Below are 21,080 nucleotides of genomic sequence, written 5' to 3' on the forward strand. Positions count from 1 at the left end.
TTAAGAGACTGTTTGAGATTGGATGCCCCGCCTCTTGTTAGGCGTGACCTCTTCCTCATTCTCTATATATTTGTTAGCAATGTGGTGGGTTCCAACATGCCCCAGTTGAAGACACATATGTCGAAACGCGTCGGGCGAGCTGTTGGTACCCCACATTGCTTTTAGTTCATTTTGCTTTTTATGTGATCACTAAGTCAATTTATTATCTTTTTGACTTTAATAAATCAACTTTTTTATATTGTTTGACCCGCACCATGTGGAGCCTTTTTTTCTTTTTTCCCCTCTCCGTTGCCTTGGTGTAAAATTTTACGAGTACCTCCCTCTCCATTCGGGGGTGGCAGGATTGTTGGTACAGTGAGCTGCGTCTGGGCTTGACCTTTGAGGTTTCATCTGAAAGGATCCACCTTCGAGCCTACAACCGTCAGGAGTTTCTGCACCAGCCCAACTGACCTCTCTCCTTACAGTCTTTGGTCCCAGAGTGTGACCCCAAGCCTTCTAGACTCAACCGTCATATGACTGTGTGAGTCCAACCGTTCCGGTAAGAAGTATTTATTCACTTTTCAGTTTGATGCTTACAATTAAGTTTACCCGCATGAACTCATTCGTCCAGTACATCATTGTCCTTCTAGGTGACGGTTTGGTCACTTCTACGCCATCAACACAGTTGAATGACTGTTTTATGTTGGACTTTGATTTCTAGGCATTTGGTTCTGTGTGATCTCTGTTTTGCTACTATTATCTTTATAGAATTTGTGTTGATTACACTTATTATTGAAGCGCTACACTATATTTTTTATTTTACCTGTTGAACTTTGTTTGTTTTTGGTGTTGGCTGCTGTTGTGGCCGTTGTGGCCATTTTTTCACAAATTATAGCGCAGTGTTTTCCCTTTTTATATATATCTTATTTATAGATGGATGGCTGGCGCTTGCTCCTGATGAGTGATAGTTCACGAAAGGCGTTGAGCATGCTGTGCGACAACCCCAATATTTTAATACCATGTACTCCACTGTTTTTGTTTTGATTGCTGTATGTTTTATTATTGTAACTTTGCTGAAGCAATTGTTTCAATGTAACGCTTTGATCCACTTGCCTATAACCGTGATTTGATGCCTTAATAAAGTGTTCTTTTAAAACGTGCATTTACCCTTGGTTTATGGATCAATGTATTCACACCTAGGACATGATCATTGCATCAACTGTTGGGAACACACCTCATACAAAGTCCTAAACTCTTTCTTTATTTTGGCGGCCCCATAGGGACTAACCCAAAAAATGTGCCATAGGCCTGGAGGAGGCCAAATACCTTGGGTACATTATTGGCTGGGGAGTGGTCAAGCCGCAGACCAATAAGGTTGGCGCAATTCAAAAAAGGCCCCAGCCGATCAATAAAAAACAAGTGAGGGCCTTCCTGGGCATTACGGGGTATTACAGATTCATACCCAACTTTGTCACCATGGCCGCCCCTCTGAATGACCTGACGAAGGGTAGAGGGTCGGTCATGGTCAAGTGGAATCTTGAAGCCGAGGAGGCATTTCAGAATTTAAAGGAGTGTCTCGTCTTTAAATGGGGTGTCTCGCCATTAAATGGGCCTTAGACTAATTAAGGTATTACCTACTGGGGAGGTGGTTTAAACTGGGCATCGACCATACTCCCCTAAAGGGGATGTGTGATAACAGGGAGATAAATGGCCATGTGACAAAGTGGCTCCTGGCTTTACAGCCCTTTCAGTTTACGGTGGAGCACAAGCTGGGAAAATTCAAAAATAACGCAGATGCCCTCTCTCGCATTCACTGTATGGCTGGGTCAAGTGCTCAGGCACAGGGGCTTGAGCAGAGGGGGAGGATATGTGTCAGTATGCGAGGTGAGATACACGATAATAGGTATATTTTAGCTCACATTTGTTTCATTGTAAGGGACTAAACCGGAATCTGCCCCAGTTTTTCCAGCCTCTGTGGCAGGCTGAGTTCCAGTCCGGATGTTCGGGTCCACTGGAGTCCACAGTCAGCTGGACTTTAAATATCCAGGAAGAGAGCACAGCAGGGCACTCTGGTTTTGAGACTCAGGAAGGAACCTGAGGGAGAGGAGCTCTGGGTTTTGGACTAAAAGGTTTGCTTTTCCACATGTTTTGTGGGTGACGGGGACCAGTCCCGCACTGTATAGAGAGGAGACTATTTAGTTAGCACTGGACGGCAAGGATTTCATTTACCGTTTGTTTTATTTTGCAAACCTCCTGCAAATAAACCAGATTTTTAAGAAAGTGCCCATTTGCTGAATGTCATTCAGAAAAAAGGTGATCCCCACTATATTGCTATATCTCTATATCTCGTACTCTGCATTCAGTGTAGACTTATATATATATACACAGTGCAGGCAGTCTAGTGTGTGTGTGTGTGTGTGTGTGTGTGTGTGTGTGTATGTGTGTATATATTATATTATATTATATTTTATTTATATAATATATATAATTATAATCAGGGCCGTAGATGATTTGTTTTTCCCTGGGGCGGTTCAGGTCTTTCAAACTTAAAGGCATCATTTACACTTTTATTTTGGGGGAGGTATGGTAAAAACATGTGACAGCAGAGTGGGGTCATGAGACTTTGCAATGTAGTGCAGCAAAAATGATCCCCATTCAACTGAATAGAATGCAATGCATGCAGTTGTGGTGCGGTATTGTACTCATTAGTACAGCGAGCGCCTCCTAAACTCCCTAGTTTTTTGTTTCCTTCAGCCCTATTTGTTTAAATAAAAAAAACTTACCATGTGAACCAGGCTTTAGATCTCATTCATATGTTCTAAATGGCCATGGAATGGCAAATATACTATGAATACCTACAGCCAGGATCCCAGATGTTTACATTTTTTCCAACTCCAGCATCACATTCGGTATCATCTACATTACTACCCACATGAATTGAGCCTGAACGACACACTAACAAACCATGGGTCACAGTGGTTACCTGCTGTTAGGGATAGTGATGGACGAACTTCCGACGGGACGTTTCGCGAACGCGAAACGCGAACGGGCACAAACGTTCGCGAAAACGACCGTTCGCCGCGGGCTCCATTGACTTCAATGGGAGGCGAATTTCGCAAACCTTTAGGTCGAATTTGCGGCCACGGGGTAATTATTAGGGGGTAGCACGTAGTCCCACCACCTGGACAATAGCATAATACATGTATGAGGTGAATTTGGGATCGATAACTACAAGCATTTTTTTTTTATTTGGGAAATTGTTCTGACAATTCAGGACTATGGAGCTAATGAAGGCAATGGAGGAGAGGGAAGGTCAGGGACCAGGGTAGGCAAACAAGAGGGTGCAGGAGATACAGAGCACTGACAGCAGCACCGTAATACAGAGCACTGACATCAGCACCGTGACATACAGCGCTGACAGCAGCTCCGTGACATACAGCGCTGACAGCAGCTCCGTGACATACAGCGCTGACAGCAGCTCCGTGACATACAGCGCTGACAGCAGCTCCGTGACATACAGCGCTGACAGCAGCTCCGTGACATACAGCGCTGACAGCAGCACCGTGACATACAGCGCTGACAGCAGCTCCGTGACATACAGCGCTGACAGCAGCTCCGTGACATACAGCGCTGACAGCAGCTCCGTGACATACAGCACTGACAGCAGCTCCGTGACATACAGCGCTGACAGCAGCTCCGTGACATACAGCGCTGACAGCAGCACCGTGACATACAGCGCTGACAGCAGCTCCGTGACATACAGCGCTGACAGCAGCTCCGTGACATACAGCGCTGACAGCAGCTCCGTGACATACAGCACTGACAGCAGCTCCGTGACATACAGCGCTGACAGCAGCTCCGTGACATACAGCGCTGACAGCAGCACCGTGACATACAGCGCTGACAGCAGCTCCGTGACATACAGCGCTGACAGCAGCTCCGTGACATACAGCGCTGACAGCAGCTCCGTGACATACAGCGCTGACAGCAGCTCCGTGACATACAGCGCTGACAGCAGCTCCGTGACATACAGCGCTGACAGCAGCTCCGTGACATACAGCGCTGACAGCAGCTCCGTGACATACAGCGCTGACAGCAGCTCCGTGACATACAGCGCTGACAGCAGCTCCGTGACATACAGCGCTGACAGCAGCTCCGTGACATACAGCGCTGACAGCAGCACCGTAAGCAGCCCCAGGAGGAAGTCAGCACAGCACAGGGATGGTGTGATCCCCTCATAATAAGAACCCCCAGGAGGAAGTCAGCACAGCACAGGGATGGTGGGAGCCCCTCATAATAAGAACCCCCAGGAGGAAGTCAGCACAGCACAGGGATGGTGGGAGCCCCTCATAATAAGAACACCCAGGAGGAAGTCAGCACAGCACAGGGATGGTGGGAACCCCTCATAATAAGCAGCCCCAGTAGAAATATGACACCGCTCAACCTCTTCAAAGAGGAGGGTAGGGGCATATAGTACGGTGTGCTTTTTTGGGTCAGGGAAGTGAGCCAAATGAATTAAGAAGGTCTGTGTGCTTGATTCCAAAAATTGTTTATAGACATATACATGGTCTACTGATCACATGTGTTGAATTCCTCCGAGATCCATGCCTCATTCATTTTTAGAAATGTGAGGTAGTTAACACTGTCGTGAGCTAGGCGAGTACGCTTATCGGTCACAATCCCCCCTGCTGCGCTGAACGTCCTTTCGGACAGGACACTGGATGAGGGGCAAGCCAACAGTTCGATTGCAAATTGGGCAAGCTCTGGCCAGAGGTCAAGCCTGCCCACCCAGTAGTCTAGGGGTTCATCACTCCTCAGAGCGTCCACATCGGCCGTTAACCCAATGTAGTCGGACACCTGACGGTCTAGGCGTTCCCTGATGCTGGATCCGGATGACACCTGTCGATGGGTCGGCTGAAAGAATGACCTCATATCCGAAGTCACCAACACATCTTCAAACCGGCCTCTTCTTGCAGGCGCTGTTGGATTGGTACCCGCAAATCCTTCTCTGGGAGTGGGAATTGCTCCTCTGCCAGCGCACGCAAAAGCAGAATGCAGCATTTCTCGAAGCAAGGCCTGGAAGTGCTGCATTCTGACAGCCCTCTGCGACGGCGGTAACATTTCCGCCATTTTGTGTTTGTACCGGGGATCTAAGTACGTTGCCACCCAGTACTGGTCCTTGACCCTCATGCTTTTTATACGGGGGTCCCTATTAAAACACTGGAGCATGAAGGCCCCCATTTGCACTCAAGCGGAAGGTATGTGGTGGTGGTGGTGTTGTTGGTGGTAGTGTCTTTGGGGGTGCACATAGCAGAGAGTGAAGAAGAGGGTGCAGATCGAGAGGATGAGGAGGGTGCAGAAGAATAAGGCTGAGTGAGCCACTCAACCAAGTCTGGTGCGTCCTTTAAAGTAATTGAACGCACCTTCTGCAACTTCCCACTTTGGCTCAAGGCTGTTGCTCCTGCCCTACCCCTACCACCCCTGCGGAAGGGCCTGCCTCTTCCTCTGCCTGTCATTTTTTAAATCACCCTGTGACAAAACTCTTAGTCCCTATACCGCTGAAGGACTGCTGCAGTATAGGGCAGCGGTCAGCAGTAGTGCACGTCAACCCTATGTATTGTGGACCGATAGCGGTCCTTACAGAACAGCAGACTGTACTGCACTCAGGCCTATGTACCGTAGCACCCTATACCAAGTTACCAGTCCTTATAAGAACTTTTGTGGACCAAGCAGGTTGTGTGTTAGTGATTAGCAGACTGTACGTCAGTCCCTATACCAATGAAGGACTGCTGCAGTATAGGGCAGCGGTCAGCAGTAGTGCACGTCAACCCTATGTATTGTGGACCGATAGCGGTCCTTACAGAACAGCAGACTGTAACGCACTCAGGCCTATGTACCGTAGCACCCTATACCAAGTTACCAGTCCTTATAAGAACTTTTGTGGACCAAGCAGGTTGTGTGTTAGTGATTAGCAGACTGTACGTCAGTCCCTATACCAATGAAGGACTGCTGCAGTATAGGGCAGCGGTCAGCAGTAGTGCACGGCAACCCTATGTATTGTGGACCGATAGCGGTCCTTACAGAACAGCAGACTGTACTGCACTCAGGCCTATGTACCGTAGCACCCTATACCAAGTTACCAGTCCTTATAAGAACTTTTGTGGACCAAGCAGGTTGTGTGTTAGTGTTTAGCAGACTGTGCGTCAGTCCCTATACCGCTGAAGGACTGCTGCAGTATAGGGCAGCGGTCAGCAGTAGTGCACGGCAACCCTATGTATTGTGGACCGATAGCGGTCCTTACAGAACAGCAGACTGTAACGCACTCAGGCCTATGTACCGTAGCACCCTATACCAAGTTACCAGTCCTTATAAGAACTTTTGTGGACCAAGCAGGTTGTGTGTTAGTGATTAGCAGACTGTACGTCAGTCCCTATACCAATGAAGGACTGCTGCAGTATAGGGCAGCGGTCAGCAGTAGTGCACGGCAACCCTATGTATTGTGGACCGATAGCGGTCCTTACAGAACAGCAGACTGTAACGCACTCAGGCCTATGTACCGTAGCACCCTATACCAAGTTACCAGTCCTTATAAGAACTTTTGTGGACCAAGCAGGTTGTGTGTTAGTGATTAGCAGACTGTACGTCAGTCCCTATACCAATGAAGGACTGCTGCAGTATAGGGCAGCGGTCAGCAGTAGTGCACGGCAACCCTATGTATTGTGGACCGATAGCGGTCCTTACAGAACAGCAGACTGTAACGCACTCAGGCCTATGTACCGTAGCACCCTATACCAAGTTACCAGTCCTTATAAGAACTTTTGTGGACCAAGCAGGTTGTGTGTTAGTGATTAGCAGACTGTACGTCAGTCCCTATACCAATGAAGGACTGCTGCAGTATAGGGCAGCGGTCAGCAGTAGTGCACGGCAACCCTATGTATTGTGGACCGATAGCGGTCCTTACAGAACAGCAGACTGTAACGCACTCAGGCCTATGTACCGTAGCACCCTATACCAAGTTACCAGTCCTTATAAGAACTTTTGTGGACCAAGCAGGTTGTGTATTAGTGTTTAGCAGACTGTGCGTCAGTCCCTATACCGCTGAAGGACTGCTGCAGTATAGGGCAGCGGTCAGCAGTAGTGCACGGCAACCCTATGTATTGTGGACCGATAGCAGTCCTTACAGAACAGCAGACTGTACTGCACTCAGGCCTATGTACCGTAGCACCCTATACCAAGTTACCAGTCCTTATAAGAACTTTTGTGGACCAAGCAGGTTGTGTGTTAGTGTTTAGCAGACTGTGCGTCAGTCCCTATACCGCTGAAGGACTGCTGCAGTATAGGGCAGCGGTCAGCAGTAGTGCACGTCAACCCTATGTATTGTGGACCGATAGCGGTCCTTACAGAACAGCAGACTGTAACGCACTCAGGCCTATGTACCGTAGCACCCTATACCAAGTTACCAGTCCTTATAAGAACTTTTGTGGACCAAGCAGGTTGTGTATTAGTGTTTAGCAGACTGTGCGTCAGTCCCTATACCGCTGAAGGACTGCTGCAGTATAGGGCAGCGGTCAGCAGTAGTGCACGGCAACCCTATCTATTGTGGACCGATAGCGGTCCTTACAGAACAGCAGACTGTACCGCACCCAAGCCTATGTACCGTAGCACCCTAGACAGACCAAGTTACCAGTCCTTATAAGAACTTTTGTGGAACAAGTGAGTTGTGAATGATTAGCAGACTGCAGCAGAAGGGCAGCAGTCAAGTATAATATTCTTTCTATATTTGGAAGAAAGAATATTATACGTGTACAAGCCTATTACCGTACCACTGATACCAGTCCTGAAAAGAACCTTTGTGGAACTAATAGTAACAGCAAGTCTTTAAAATTATCCTCACTGCCTGACACACTGCTTCCTGCCTGTCCCTATACAAATTGGCAAAAAAGAGTAGGCTGGAACGATTAGCTGGAACAGCTCTTTTGTGGACCTGATAGTAACAGCTAATGATGATGATGATGATGATGATGAAGAAAGACTAATCTGGCTGAGCTGTCCCTAAAATAGCAGCATACAGCGCTCTGTCCCTTTATCTAAACTGACAAAAGAAACTCAGGCTGCTGACCTAACACCTATACCAGTCCTGAAAAGAACTTTTGTGTACCAAATAGCTAGCGTTTTCTCTGTCCCTACTCCACACAGGATCCTTTCCCTACAGTGACAGAAGAAAGAATGTAAAATGGCCACCGGATCGGGTGTATTTATAGGTTAGGGGGAATGTCCAAGTGTCCATGAGCTGTCATGTCTCAATTGGTTGTCCTGTAACACATGATAAACGTGTCACGAAAGGTTAAAGTTCTTGTATACATTAAACACGTAAGTCCGCCGGGGCGAACGACGGAAAAAGGCGTTCGAACCCGCGGACGGCGAAAGTCGGAAATTCGCCGCGAAACGACCGCCGGGCGAACCGTTCGGCCATCACTAGTTAGGGACACATTTCTGACCCTTGATGCAGAGAGATTTTATCACAGAGAAAAAATGTATCCCTACCAGCAGGAAACCACTGGATGTGAAGATACAGGTGGATACAAGTTTACAGCATCAGACAGCCTTGGCTCTTTTCAGCCCATCACTCTGGTGGACAGGCTGAGCAGATATTAGAGCATCTGATCCCGAATGCAGGTATTTGCAGTATACTTGCTGCACCATGGTCATGTAGGATATATGAATGAGACCCAAGACTGGATTTTAGCTAACCTTACTGTGCAAGTTGAGGAGGTGCAAGGGGCAGTATATTGTGATGGGCAGTAAATTCAGTGATTTATTTAAACCTTAAAAAAAAAATTTATTGAATAAAAGCAGCCAGCAACTCCACACCATCAAGCATATTTATTTTCAAGCCTTCACAGTGAGTACAGTCACCAGCAGACTAGTTTCGGCGATAAGCCTTGTTCACAGCACTGGAGTACTGTGAACAAGGCTTATCGCTGACACTAGTCTGCTGCTAACTGTACTCACTGTGAAGGCTTGAAAATAAATACGCTTGATGGTATAGAGTTGCCGGCTGCTTTTATTCGATAACCGTTTGTCTATTGGTGTGTGGGAGGACTCCTCAGCTAGGACACCATGACTGCAAACTTCCAAAGTAAGACTTTGTTTCCCACTGCACTGAGCCATACAATCTTTGATCAAATCCTTAAAAAAAAGTGTCCTAAAATGAAATGTTTTAAGAGATGAAAAAAAATAAAAATAGTGTGCACTGCCTAACACAGGATGGTGCCCTTTGCACCTGGTCAATATTGTTGGCTTTTATTAAACTGTAGCAAACCCAGCTTTGGAACTTGTACCTACAAGTAAGCCTATAATAACGCTTATCTGTAGGTATAGTGAATATATCCTAAACTTGTGGTGTTTAGGAGATATTCACATGGAAAGCAGCAGGTGATGTCACTGGTGCATTCGCTCTGAAGGGATGGCATGCTGCTTTGTTGTACTTCTCCTGGGGAGGATTGCAGTTCATCCTGCAATTTTGTGACCTATTTTTAGCCGACAGCCAGCTATATCCTGCTGTCAGATAACATTGCTCAGCAAGTCAAGGCTGTGGAAAGATCCTTAGTCATGATTCACCCAGATACCTGGACCAGCAGCTCGCTCAGCATCTCAGTGAGCTGTAGAGACCCTGAGCCAGCCGCTCCTGCCCCCCTCCACAGTCTGGCATTCCAGAGAGATTAGGGGAGGGAGGGCAGAGCCAGGGACTGACAGTCACCCCTCTTTGCTCACTGAAGGCTGAGAACTGAGTAATCAGCGGTCTTTGATCGCTCTGTGGATGGGCTTAGAAGCAGCTGGGGACAGATGCAACATTGGATCGATGCTCCATCCACCTAGGTAAGTATAATTAAAGGAAAAAATCCCCCTCTCCCTCCTAAGAAACCTCTCTCCCCAAGCAAAGATTCCCACTGTAAAATATCTCCCTCCCTCAAATATCCCCCCAAAAATTAAACCCTCTGTCACTAAACCGACCCACCAAAGCAAAAATTTCTCCCTCAATACCCTCTTTATAGATTTATAATTATGAAGAAAATCTCCCTTCATCCAATAAAACTCCCTCCCAGAAGAAAATCCCTGCCATTAACCACCCCCTGTAAACTTCTCTACTAGAAACTCCCCCCCTCTCCAAAACGCAAACCCACCCCCTTTCCTTACCCCATCAAAATAATCTACCCCAGACTGGAATTCTTATTTTCTCCTCCCTAAAACAGAAAATTGATGCCTCCCCACTTACCAGACCTCAGATTCAGCACGGCACAGAAGTAGGAAACTTCTGCATCCCCAGTCTCCCTTTGGCTGTGTCATATGATACCTCGAGGAGGAGTCTAGGAGTTTCCTCAACTGTGCACTGTCAATTGCTGGCATCTAAGACCTCTCAGTAATTTCATGCTTTTCAGGGTGACCCCTATTAAACGGAGGGGATAGGGCACAATAGAAGGGGGGCTGGCTGCTGGCTGCTGCACTCTGAAACCCTGATTGCTTCTACTGTGCTGATACTGAGGCTAAACAACAGGGACACTGTCTGGGCATTTTGCCAGGATGCTCTGGGGGGTGGGTTATATATATATATATATATATATATATATATATATATATATATATATATATATATATATATATATATATTGTAGAGAGTCAGCCTGGGGCAGGGTTAAGAGGTTAAGAAGGGGTTAATTGAAGAGGGCGGGTACTTCCCCTTCGGACCTGCTTATTGCCAGATGAAAATGTCAGAGAGGAGCAATGTGTTTGGAGAGAGAGACACAGCAGTATGCTGTGTGAGAGGATCCTTTGCTGGATTGTGTACCTGCTGGGGTGAGCAAAACCGTATCAGAGACTGTAGCTCTAGCTAGAGCCATGTATTTTGTCTACATACCAGCCTGTTGGCTAGAAAGACTGAACTTTTCCTATATCTGCACTTGTGTAATAAGAAAAGCCAGTTTGTTTTGCTGAATAAAGCGCAGGCCCGCTATGAGGAGGCCCAGGCTGGGCGGGAGCAGACTCCGGCACAGACAGTCGCTGTACAACAGGAAACAAACCACTTACTGAGTGAACAGATAGTGGAATTACAAAAGGTGGTGACCCAGCAGGCTGAAATAAACGGTGACCCCAGTATAAAGAGTGACCCCCAGAAGGTAGTGCAGCGGATCCTGCAAAAAATGACAGCCTCAGACAACGTGGAAGCATAACTGGCAATGTTTGAACATGTTGCAGCAAGGGCAGATCTCCTGGATAAAGACTGGGCAGATGTACTGTCTTCTTTTCTGACCGCAGACCCAAAACAAGCGTACTGTGACTTGGTCCCTGAATCTGCACGGGACTATAAACTCTAAACATCGGGCCTTTTTTTTTTATTGGAAGTACAAGTAGACACCCAGCAATATGTCAGATGTAGGGATGAGCTTCGTGTTCGAGTCGAACATACGTTCGACTCGAACATGGGCTGTTCGCCCGTTCGGCGAATTCCGAACGTTATGGGCCGTTCGCGACAAATTCGTGTGGCGCTCACGGCCCACAATGCACTGCAATGGCGCAGTGCATTGCTGGCTCAAGATTGGCCAAGCATGCACTGTGACCCCGCATGCTTGGCCAATCACAGCGCCGGCAGCGAGGAGAGCCATGATTGGCCACAGGCAGGATGCCTGTAGCCAATCATAGCTCAGGCTGTGTAGTACACGCCCCACACTATATAAGGCCGCCAGCGCGGTGGCCTTGTGTAGTGTGTTGGCGTCTGAAGCAGTTAGTGGGTGTTCTGTGTACCTTCAACACAGTATACACCGATCGTTATCAGCCGATTTTTCGATCTTGCTCTTCTGTGGTGGTTGTTGTCTGCGTGCCCTGACCGCAGTATACACCGCTATATTCACCTCACTTATATAGCTAGCGATATATCTATATTTTATAATAGAGCTTGCAGTCAGTGTTAGGAGCTTATGCGTGCTGTCTGCGTGCTCTGTACCCAGTACACACCGCTATATCCACCTACATAGCTCTTCTCTATTTGAGCCATCTGCCATCTGCAGGAGTTATTGGAAGTTGTGTGCCTCCAGTACAGTATACCCCTTTATCTACCCTTTATTGCTGGTGTTCTATAATAAAGGCATCTGCAGGAGTTAGTGGGTGTTGTGTGCCTCCAGCACAATATACACCTGTATCTACCCTTTATTGCTGTTCTCTAATAGAACCATCTGCAGGGCTGAGTGGGTGTTGTGTGCCTCCAGTACAGTATACCCCTTGATCTACCCTTTATTGCTGGTGTTCTATAATAAAGGCATCTGCAGGAGTTAGTGGGTGTTGTGTGCCTCCAGCACAATATACACTACCCAATTGCTGTTTTACCCAACTCCCTTCAGGCCATTACCATGTCTGGAAGGCCAGCAAGGAGAGGCAGACAGGCGAGAGCCGATAAAAGAGGGCAAGCAGGCTCTGTGTCTAGAGACAACAGTGCTGGTCGTGGACGTGGTGCATCGTCATAAGCACATGGCCATGGGACACGCTTGTCCTCTCCTTGCTCCTCATCAGCTGGCATCTCCAACCCCACTAGACCTTCAGTCCTCTCTGAAACCTGCTCTGAGAGGAATGAAGGTGTAGAATTAGGTGTGTCACAGCCAAGTGCTTCCGGGCACTCTGCTAGCAGTACACCCACGTCCGATTATAGCAGGCAAATGTCCCTGCCCCAGCTGCTGGACCGGCGAAAGAAGTTCACTCCCAGCCATCCACATGCCCAGCGGTTGAATGCTAGCTTGGCTAAATTGCTAGCACTTCAACTGCTGCCAGGGGCGGACTGACCAGTGCCCGAGGTCATTAGGGGCCCGGTCTCGGCCACATGAGAGGCCACTTGAAGCGGCTGTGCCCGTATCACATGCTGCGATCATGCCGATTACAATACGGCGCGCTGCTCCCCGCCGGCCCCTCCTTCCCTCCCGTCCGTCCCAGGTGATGTCACAACGCATACAGTAAAAGCACCTGGGATGGACGGGAGGGAAGGAGGGGCCAGCGGGGAGCAGCGCGGAGTTAGCCGTATTGTAATCGGCATGAGATACGGGCACAGCAGAATAGTGCAGGGGCCGACGGGGAGCTGCGCCGTTAAAAGTATTATCGTCATCCGCCGGTAAGTGAAGCCTGGGCCTGCCACAAGTGATGGGGGGGTGGCGGTACAGATGCATGGGGCCCCGGATCCCCCCAACCCAGTGTCCCCCCTGTGTGTGTGTGTCCTCCCCGTGTGTGTGTCCTCCCCGTGTGTGTGTCCTCCCCTGTGTGTGTCCGTGTGTGTGTCCTCCCCTGTGTGTGTCCTCCCCTGTGTGTGTCCTCCCCTGTGTGTGTCCCCCTGTGCCCTCCCGTGTGTGTGTGTCCCCGTATGTGTGTGAGTGTTCCCGTATGTGTGTGAGTGTCCCCGTATGTGTGTGTGTGTGAGTGTCCCCGTATGTGTGTGTGTCCCCGTATGTGTGTGTGTGTGAGTGTCCCCGTATGTGTTTGTGTGTGAGTGTCCCCGTATGTGTGTGTGAGTGTCCCCGTATGTGTGTGAGTGTCCCCGTATGTGTGTGAGTGTCCCCGTATGTGTGTGAGTGTCCCCGTATGTGTGTGTGTGAGTGTCCCTGTATGTGTGTGTGTGTGTGAGTGTCCCCGTATGTGTGTGTGTGTGAGTGTTCCCGTATGTGTGAGTGTCCCCGTATGTGTGTGAGTGTGTGTGTGTGTGTGTCCCTGTGTGGTGTGTGTGTGTGTGTATCCCCGTGTGTGTGTGTGTGTATCCCCCTGTGTGTGTGTGTGTGTGTGTGTGAGAGTGTATCCCCCTGTGTGTGTGTATCCCCCTGTGTGTGTGTGTGAGTGTATCCCCCTGTGTGTGTGTGTGTGTGTGTGGTGTGTGTGTGTGTGTCCCCTGTGTGAGTGTGTCCCCCTGTGTGTGTGTGTGTGTGTGTGTGTGTGTGTGTGTGTGTGTGAGAGTGTGTCCCCGTGTGTGTGTGTGTGTGTGTGTGTGTGTGTGTGTGTGAGAGTGTGTCCCCGTGTGTGTGTGTGAGAGTGTGTCCCCGTGTGTGTGTGTGTGTGTGTGTGAGAGTGTGTCCCCCTGTGTGTGTGTGTGTGTGAGAGTGTGCCCCCCTGTGTGTGTGTGTGTGTGTGAGAGTGTGTCCCCCTGTGTGTGTGTGTGAGAGTGTGTCCTCCCCCCCGTGTGAGTGTGTGAGTGTCCCCGTATGTGTGTGTGTGTGAGTGTCCCCGTATGTGTGTGTGTCCCCGTATGTGTGTGTGTGTGAGTGTCCCCGTATGTGTTTGTGTGTGAGTGTCCCCGTATGTGTGTGTGTGTGTGTGTGTGAGTGTCCCCGTATGTGTGTGAGTGTCCCCGTATGTGTGTGAGTGTCCCCGTATGTGTGTGAGTGTCCCCGTATGTGTGTGTGTGAGTGTCCCTGTATGTGTGTGTGTGTGTGAGTGTCCCCGTATGTGTGTGTGTGTGAGTGTTCCCGTATGTGTGAGTGTCCCCGTATGTGTGTGAGTGTGTGTGTGTGTGTCCCTGTGTGGTGTGTGTGTGTGTATCCCCGTGTGTGTGTGTGTGTATCCCCCTGTGTGTGTGTGTGTGTGTGTGAGAGTGTATCCCCCTGTGTGTGTGTGTGAGTGTATCCCCCTGTGTGTGTGTGTGAGTGTATCCCCCTGTGTGTGTGTGTGTGTGTGTGTGGTGTGTGTGTGTGTGTCCCCTGTGTGAGTGTGTCCCCCTGTGTGTGTGTGTGTGTGTGTGTGTGAGAGTGTGTCCCCGTGTGTGTGTGTGTGTGTGTGTGTGTGAGAGTGTGTCCCCCTGTGTGTGTGTGTGTGTGAGAGTGTGCCCCCCTGTGTGTGTGTGTGTGTGTGAGAGTGTGTCCCCCTGTGTGTGTGTGTGAGAGTGTGTCCTCCCCCCCGTGTGAGTGTGTGTGTGTCCCCCTGTGTGTGTGCACGTGAGTTTTTCCCCCTGTGTGTGCCCTCCCCCCGTGTGTGGTGTGTGTGTGAGTGTCCCCGTGTGTGTGTCTCCCTGTGTGAGAGTGTGTCCCCCTGTGTGTGGTGTGTGAGTGTCCACCTGTGTGTGTGTGTGTCTCCCTGTGTTTGTGTGAGTGTGTGTGCGTGTGCGTTCTCCCTCCAGTTTCCCCCTGTGTGCTCCCCCCCTTGTCTCCCTGGCAAGGTGTGGCGCCCAAGGGGGCCCCATGAGCTTCTATTGCCCGGGGGCCCCATTAGTTGTCAGTCCGCCCCTAACTGCTGCCTTTTCAGACTCTGCCCCTTCCGTGAGTTTGTACAATGTGCGGTTCCTCAGTGGCAGGTCCCCAAACGCCACTTTTTCTCACGGAAGGCGAGTCCGGCTCTCTACCGGCATGTGGAAGGCAATGTCCTTGCCTCGCTGGACAGGGCGGTCAGCGGTAAGGTGCATATTACCGCTGACTCATGGTCCAGCAGGCATAGACAGGGACGTTACCTGTCTTTCACGGCCCATTGGGTCACTCTTCTGGCAGCTGGGAAGGATGCAGGACAAGGTGCAGTAGTGTTGGAGGTTGTTACGCCACCACGCCTCCAAAATGCTACTATTGGTTGTGACACACCTCTCTCCTCCTCCCCCTCCTCTTCTTCTTCCTCCATGGCCTCTTCCAGTGCTCTGTCCTCAGAACCAGCGGTGCTCCGTAGGCGTTCCAGGGGCTACGCAAGTACGCAGGCAAAACGATGCCATGCCGTGCTTGCGCTGGTTTGTTTGGGGGACAGGAGCCACACTGGGGCGGATGTTTTGTCAGCTCTGCAGGGGCAGGCCGAGAAGTGGTTGACGCCACGCCAGCTTAAGCCAGGAATGGTGGTTTGCGACAATGGAACCAACCTCCTCTCCGCCCTCCGACAGGGACAACTGACCCATGTGCCCTGTGTAGCTCACGTCCTTAACCTGGTGGTGCAGCGGTTCTTGGGCAGGTACCCGGGCTTACAGGATGTCCTGAAGCAGGCCAGGAAAGTCTGTGTGCATTTCCGCCGATCATTTAATGCCTGTGCTCGGCTGGCTGAGCTCCAAAAGGAGTTGAACCTGCCCAAGAACCGCCTTATATGTGACATGCCCACCAGGTGGAACTCAACGTTGGCCATGCTGCAGCGGCTGCACATGCAGCAGAGGGCCATCAATGAGTACCTGTGCGACTACGGCACCAGGACAGGATCAGGGGAGCTTGGTTTTTTCTCACCACGCCAGTGGGGCATGATCAGGGATGCATGCACTGTCCTGTCACCGTTTGAGGAGGCCACAAGGATGGTGAGCAGGGACAGTGCATGCATCAGTGACACTGTACCTCTTGTCCACCTCTTGGAGCATACGCTGCGTGGAATAATGGACAGGGCACTTGAGGCAGAACAGAGGCAGGAAGAGGAGGACTTCCTTGCCTCTCAAGGCCCCCTTTATCCAGACAGTGTTCCTGCTGTGCCACCCATCACACAGGAAGAGGATGAGGAGGAGGAAGAGGAGGAGGAGGATAATTGTGTCAGCATGGAGGTGCTGGCTGGCACTCAGCATCAGCAGCAGCAGCAGTCTTGTAGGGATGATTTACAGTCCCAAGAAACCCGTGGACTTGTACGTGGCTGGGAGGAGGTAGCTGCGGATCATGTTGTCCTTAGTGACCCAGAGGACTCCGGACCGAATGCCTCAGCTAACCTACGCTGCATGGCCTCCCTGATCCTGCAAAGCCTGCGGAAGGATCCTCGTATTCTTCGGATCAAGGAGAGGGACCATTACTGGCTGGCCACTCTCCTTGATCCACGGTACAAGGGTAAGGTTGCCGACCTTATCTTGCCATCGCAGAGGGAGCAGATGATGAGACATCTCCGGTAGGCCTTGCAGAAAGGTCTGTGCAACACGTTCCCAGAGACTGTGAGGTTACAAACTCCTGGTCCTGGACAACGTGTTGCTGAGGCATCGGTCAGAAGGAGCGGTGGAGAAGGTGGCCGTCTGACTGATGCTTTCAGACAATTTTTTAGTCCGCAGCCCCAAGGTATGATCGGTTCCAGCAACCATCGCCAGCGTCTGATTTACATGGTGCAGGAATACCTAGGGGCAAGGTCAGACTTGGACACCTTTCCCACCGAAAATCCTCTGGCTTACTGGGTCTTGAGGATGGATCACTGGCCAGAGCTTGCACAGTATGCAATTGAGCTACTGGCCTGTCCTGCATCCAGCGTTCTTTCGGAACACACCTTCAGTGCTGCTGGTGGCTTTGTTACCGATCACAGGGTGCCCCTGTCCACCGAATCAGTTGATCGACTGACCTTCATCAAGATGAATCAGTCTTGGATAACCCACAGCTACCAAGCACCTGAAGCTGATGTAACCGAATAATTTTTTGGGAAATATCACATCCCTTCAAGACTGCCTATGCTGATGCTGAGTGACTGTCCTGTTATGTTGATTGTCTATCCTCTTCCTCCTCCGCTGATATGTTGGAAGAACATTTCTGGTTCTGGGTGATGCCATCAGCCCAATTTTTCTGCCCCTGTTTAACAGGGGCGTTTAATTACAGTTTTTGATGCAATGCTTTCCAGCAGGGCTAATTCCTGCAATAAAACAAGAGTATATGGGAGAGGTTGCAGTGTCGTGGCACCAGCACCAGTGCCTAAGGCCCAATTTTTTCTGCCCCTGTTTAACAGGGGAGTTTAATTACAATTTTTGATGCAATGCTTTGCAGCAGGGCTAATTCCTGCAATAAAACTAGAGTATATGGGAGAGGTTGCAGTGTCGTGGCACCAGCACTAGTGCTTAAGGCCCAATTTTTCTACCCCTGTTTAACAGGGGCGTTTAATTACAATTTTTGATGCAATGCTTTGCAGCAGGGCTAATTTCTGCAATAAAACTAGAGTATATGGGAGAGGTTGCAGTGTCGTGGCACCAGCATCAGTGCCTAAGGCCCAATTTTTCTGCCCCTGTTTAACAGGGGCATTTAATTACAATTTTTGATATAATATTTCCCAGGAGGGCCCGTTCCTGTGCCCACCCAGAGTAACTGTGAGGACTTATAGTGTTGTGGCACCAGCACCACAACCACCAAAGGTCAATTTTTCTACCACTGTTCAACAATGGCATGTAATTACAATTCTTGATATAATCGTTCACAGCAGGGCTCTCCAGCGCCCACCAACAGTCACTTTGAGGGCTTACAATGTTGTGGCAAAACCAACACCTTGTTCCGCCATTTCTGCAGAGCATATAGGGCAGGCCCCTACTTTCAAACATCCAACTTACAAACATCTCCTACTTGCAAACGGAAGGAGACAACAGCAAGTGAGATGAAAAAAGATTTACGACAAAACAAATTATACAGGGGTGATAACCCTTCCCTATGTTTTCCAAAAAGCTTAAAAATAGTTTTTTTGACTGGAGCTACACTTTAAAAATGTACCAGTTGACAATTACAAACAGATTCAACTTAACACAACAAACCTACACAGTCCCTGTCTTGTTTGCACCGCCTGTATACTGCTGTTCTGAGTATATAGGGCCTGGGGGCCACACGCATTTCCTTTTTTAATATGGGTACGGGGTTCCCCTTAAATTATACAAGACCCAAAGGGGCTGGTAATGGGCAGGGAGGGCTACCCATGCCATTTTTCTCAATGATTTTCAACCATATTGCAGGAACCAGATATAACATTAAAACCGCAAGCAGTTTTAAATTATGTTATTTCCGTTTAATGTCATTTTGTGCAGGGACTGTTCTAAACACGGGAAACACGTGGCACTTCACAGGCATACTACAGACACCCCCCAGGCACGATATTTAAAGGAATATTTCACTTTTTTTTCACTTTAATCGTCATTAAAATCAGTGCTCCCGCCAAAACGGCCATTTTTAAAAACATTTTAGGCATTGACCCATGTCCCCTGGGGCAGGAGCCAGGTCCCCAAACCCTTTTTAGGACAGTATCTTGCATATTAGCCGTTAAAATTAGCACTTTTAATTTCAAATGTTCGAGTCCCATAGACTTCAATGGGGGTTCTAAAGTTCGTACGAATTTGGGGTCCGTTGGAAAGTTCTGGTGCGAACCGAACCGGGGGGTGTTCAGCTCATCCCTAGTCAGATGATATTGATTTCCACACTGGAGATACTGGGGCTTCTGCCACCTTCCCTATGCAGTGCTCTACCCTGCATAAGAATGGGTTTGTGGTTTTGAAATCACTTCCCTGCAAAATTGTTGAAATGTCAACTTCCAAAACTGGCAAGCATGGTCATGCCAAGGTTCACCTTGTTGGTATTGATATCTTCACTGGAAAGAAGTATGAAGATATCTGTCCATCCACCCACAATATGGATGTTCCTAATATAAAAAGAAATGACTATCAGCTTATTGGAATAACTGAGGGATACCTGTCCCTGTTGTGTGACAATGGTGACGTTCGTGATGATCTCAAGCTGCCAGACGGAGACCTGGGAAAGGAAATAGAGGGTAGATATGAAGCGGGTGATGAGATAATGATCTCGGTTTTGTAAGCAATGGAAGAAGAATGTGCGGTAGCCATCAAGGCCATGACCAAATAAACAGGGGTCCAGAGACTCGAGCAATCTGCTCAGGTCAAGATTAACCACAGATCTTAAATTTGGTTCTGATTGTCACCAAAGCTATGACCTTCACAAAAACCTCATTCGTTTTTTTTTTTTTTTGTTTGCAAATACTGCTGGAGTCAAAATTTTGGTTATGCAGTCTAACTGGCAATTTCCAAAATCGCTGCAGTTTTAAACTTCAGTACTCAAATTACCTTTAACATACCTAAAGCCATTAAGTCCAAATGAACAGATCAAACGCCTCTGCAGTGGAGTTCAGAATCTGTTTACTTGTGATGCATACTTTAGATCAAGCCTGTAATGGGTGAATGCATCTAAAAGTGATAAAGGTAATTTTAGTGTTAAGCCAACTTTGTATTCCGCTTAGGTTAATGGAAACAAATCTAAAATTTCTTTTGCATGTCAGCATTTGGAACTTCCAAATGCATTCGCTTGGGACACTTCAAAATAACGTGATTTAAGATTGCCAGTTGATGCATTTTCCTGCCCCCTTCCTTAGAAAAGAACTATTCCTGGTGGCCATGTGCAAGTAAATTGTATTACCTCTGTGCTCTCCTGCCAACATGTTGGCTTGTATATTGTAACTTTATCAAAATAGTGTCAAAGCCTGCCCACAGGCACATGGGTATGTTGGGTGATTCTACACAGCAGGCATACATGGCACAAAATGAGGATTCGAGTTGTAAATGCTATAGATTTTCACTCGAGGCCTTTGTCGTCCGACTGAAAAAAATAAAGAAAATGCAGTTCAGTTGCTCTTTTTCTTTTATTGTATTTATCTTGAAATATTAAAGTAAAGACCTTCCCAGGAAAAAAATAAAAAATAAAAAAAATAAACGGCGGAAAGCAAAACTCCAAGCCAGGCTGGGAGTGACTGTCGCTTTAAGGGCGTACCGAGTCTATGGCTGGCACTTTACCAAGGCTAAGACTGCCCCTGCACAGCTGTACTACCTGATGCACTTGTCCCAGGACTGGCTGAAACCTGAGGAAAAGTAAAATTTTAGTCTCATCAGACCAGAGCACATTTCCCCATACATTTTGGGAGTCTCCCACATGCCTTTTTGCAAACTCAAATTGTGCCATTTTGTTTTTTGCTGAAAGTAATGGCTTTCTTCTGGCCACTCTGCCATAAAGCCCAACTGTATGGAGTGTACGGCTTATTGTCATCCTATGTACAGATACTCCAGTCTCTGCTGTGAAACTCTGCAGCTCCCCCAGGGTTATCTTAGGTCTGTATGCTGCCTCTCTGATTAATGCCCTCCTTGCCAGGTCCGTGAGTTTTGGTGTGCAGTCTCTTGGCAGGTTTGCTGTTGTGTCATGTTCTTTCCATTTGGTTATGATAGATTTGATGTGCTCCTAGGGATCATCAAAGAGTAGGATATTTTTTATAACCTAACCCTGATTTTTACTTAACAACATTGCCCCTTACTTTTTGTTTGGAGAGTTCCTTGGTCTTCATGGCAGTGTTTGGTTAGTGGTGCCTCTTGCTTAGGTCCTGCAGCCTCTTGGGCCTGTCAAAAAGGTGTGTATATG

General features: G+C 48.6%; 1 protein-coding gene across 1 annotated transcript; it reads left to right on the forward strand.

The window, feature by feature from the left end:
• Nucleotides 1–19,100: 19,100 nt before the first annotated feature.
• LOC143996535 (eukaryotic translation initiation factor 5A-1-like) lies at nucleotides 19,101–19,943 on the forward strand. The gene has a single exon (XM_077491627.1). The coding sequence runs from the start codon at nucleotides 19,116–19,118 to the stop codon at nucleotides 19,473–19,475; it is 360 nt and encodes a 119-aa protein (XP_077347753.1). The 5' UTR covers nucleotides 19,101–19,115; the 3' UTR covers nucleotides 19,476–19,943.
• The last annotated feature ends 1,137 nt before the right edge of the window (nucleotides 19,944–21,080 follow it).

The sequence above is a fragment of the Lithobates pipiens genome, unplaced genomic scaffold (genome assembly GCF_037356315.1).
Source record: "Lithobates pipiens isolate NorthernLeopardFrog02 unplaced genomic scaffold, aLitPip1_a1.2 Scaffold_19, whole genome shotgun sequence".
NCBI lineage: Eukaryota > Metazoa > Chordata > Amphibia > Anura > Ranidae > Lithobates > Lithobates pipiens.

Coding starts and splice junctions, on each gene's coding strand:
- LOC143996535 (XM_077491627.1), top strand. CDS start 19,116: ATGCAGTGCTCTACCCTGCATAAGAATGGGTTTGTGGTTTTGAAATCA.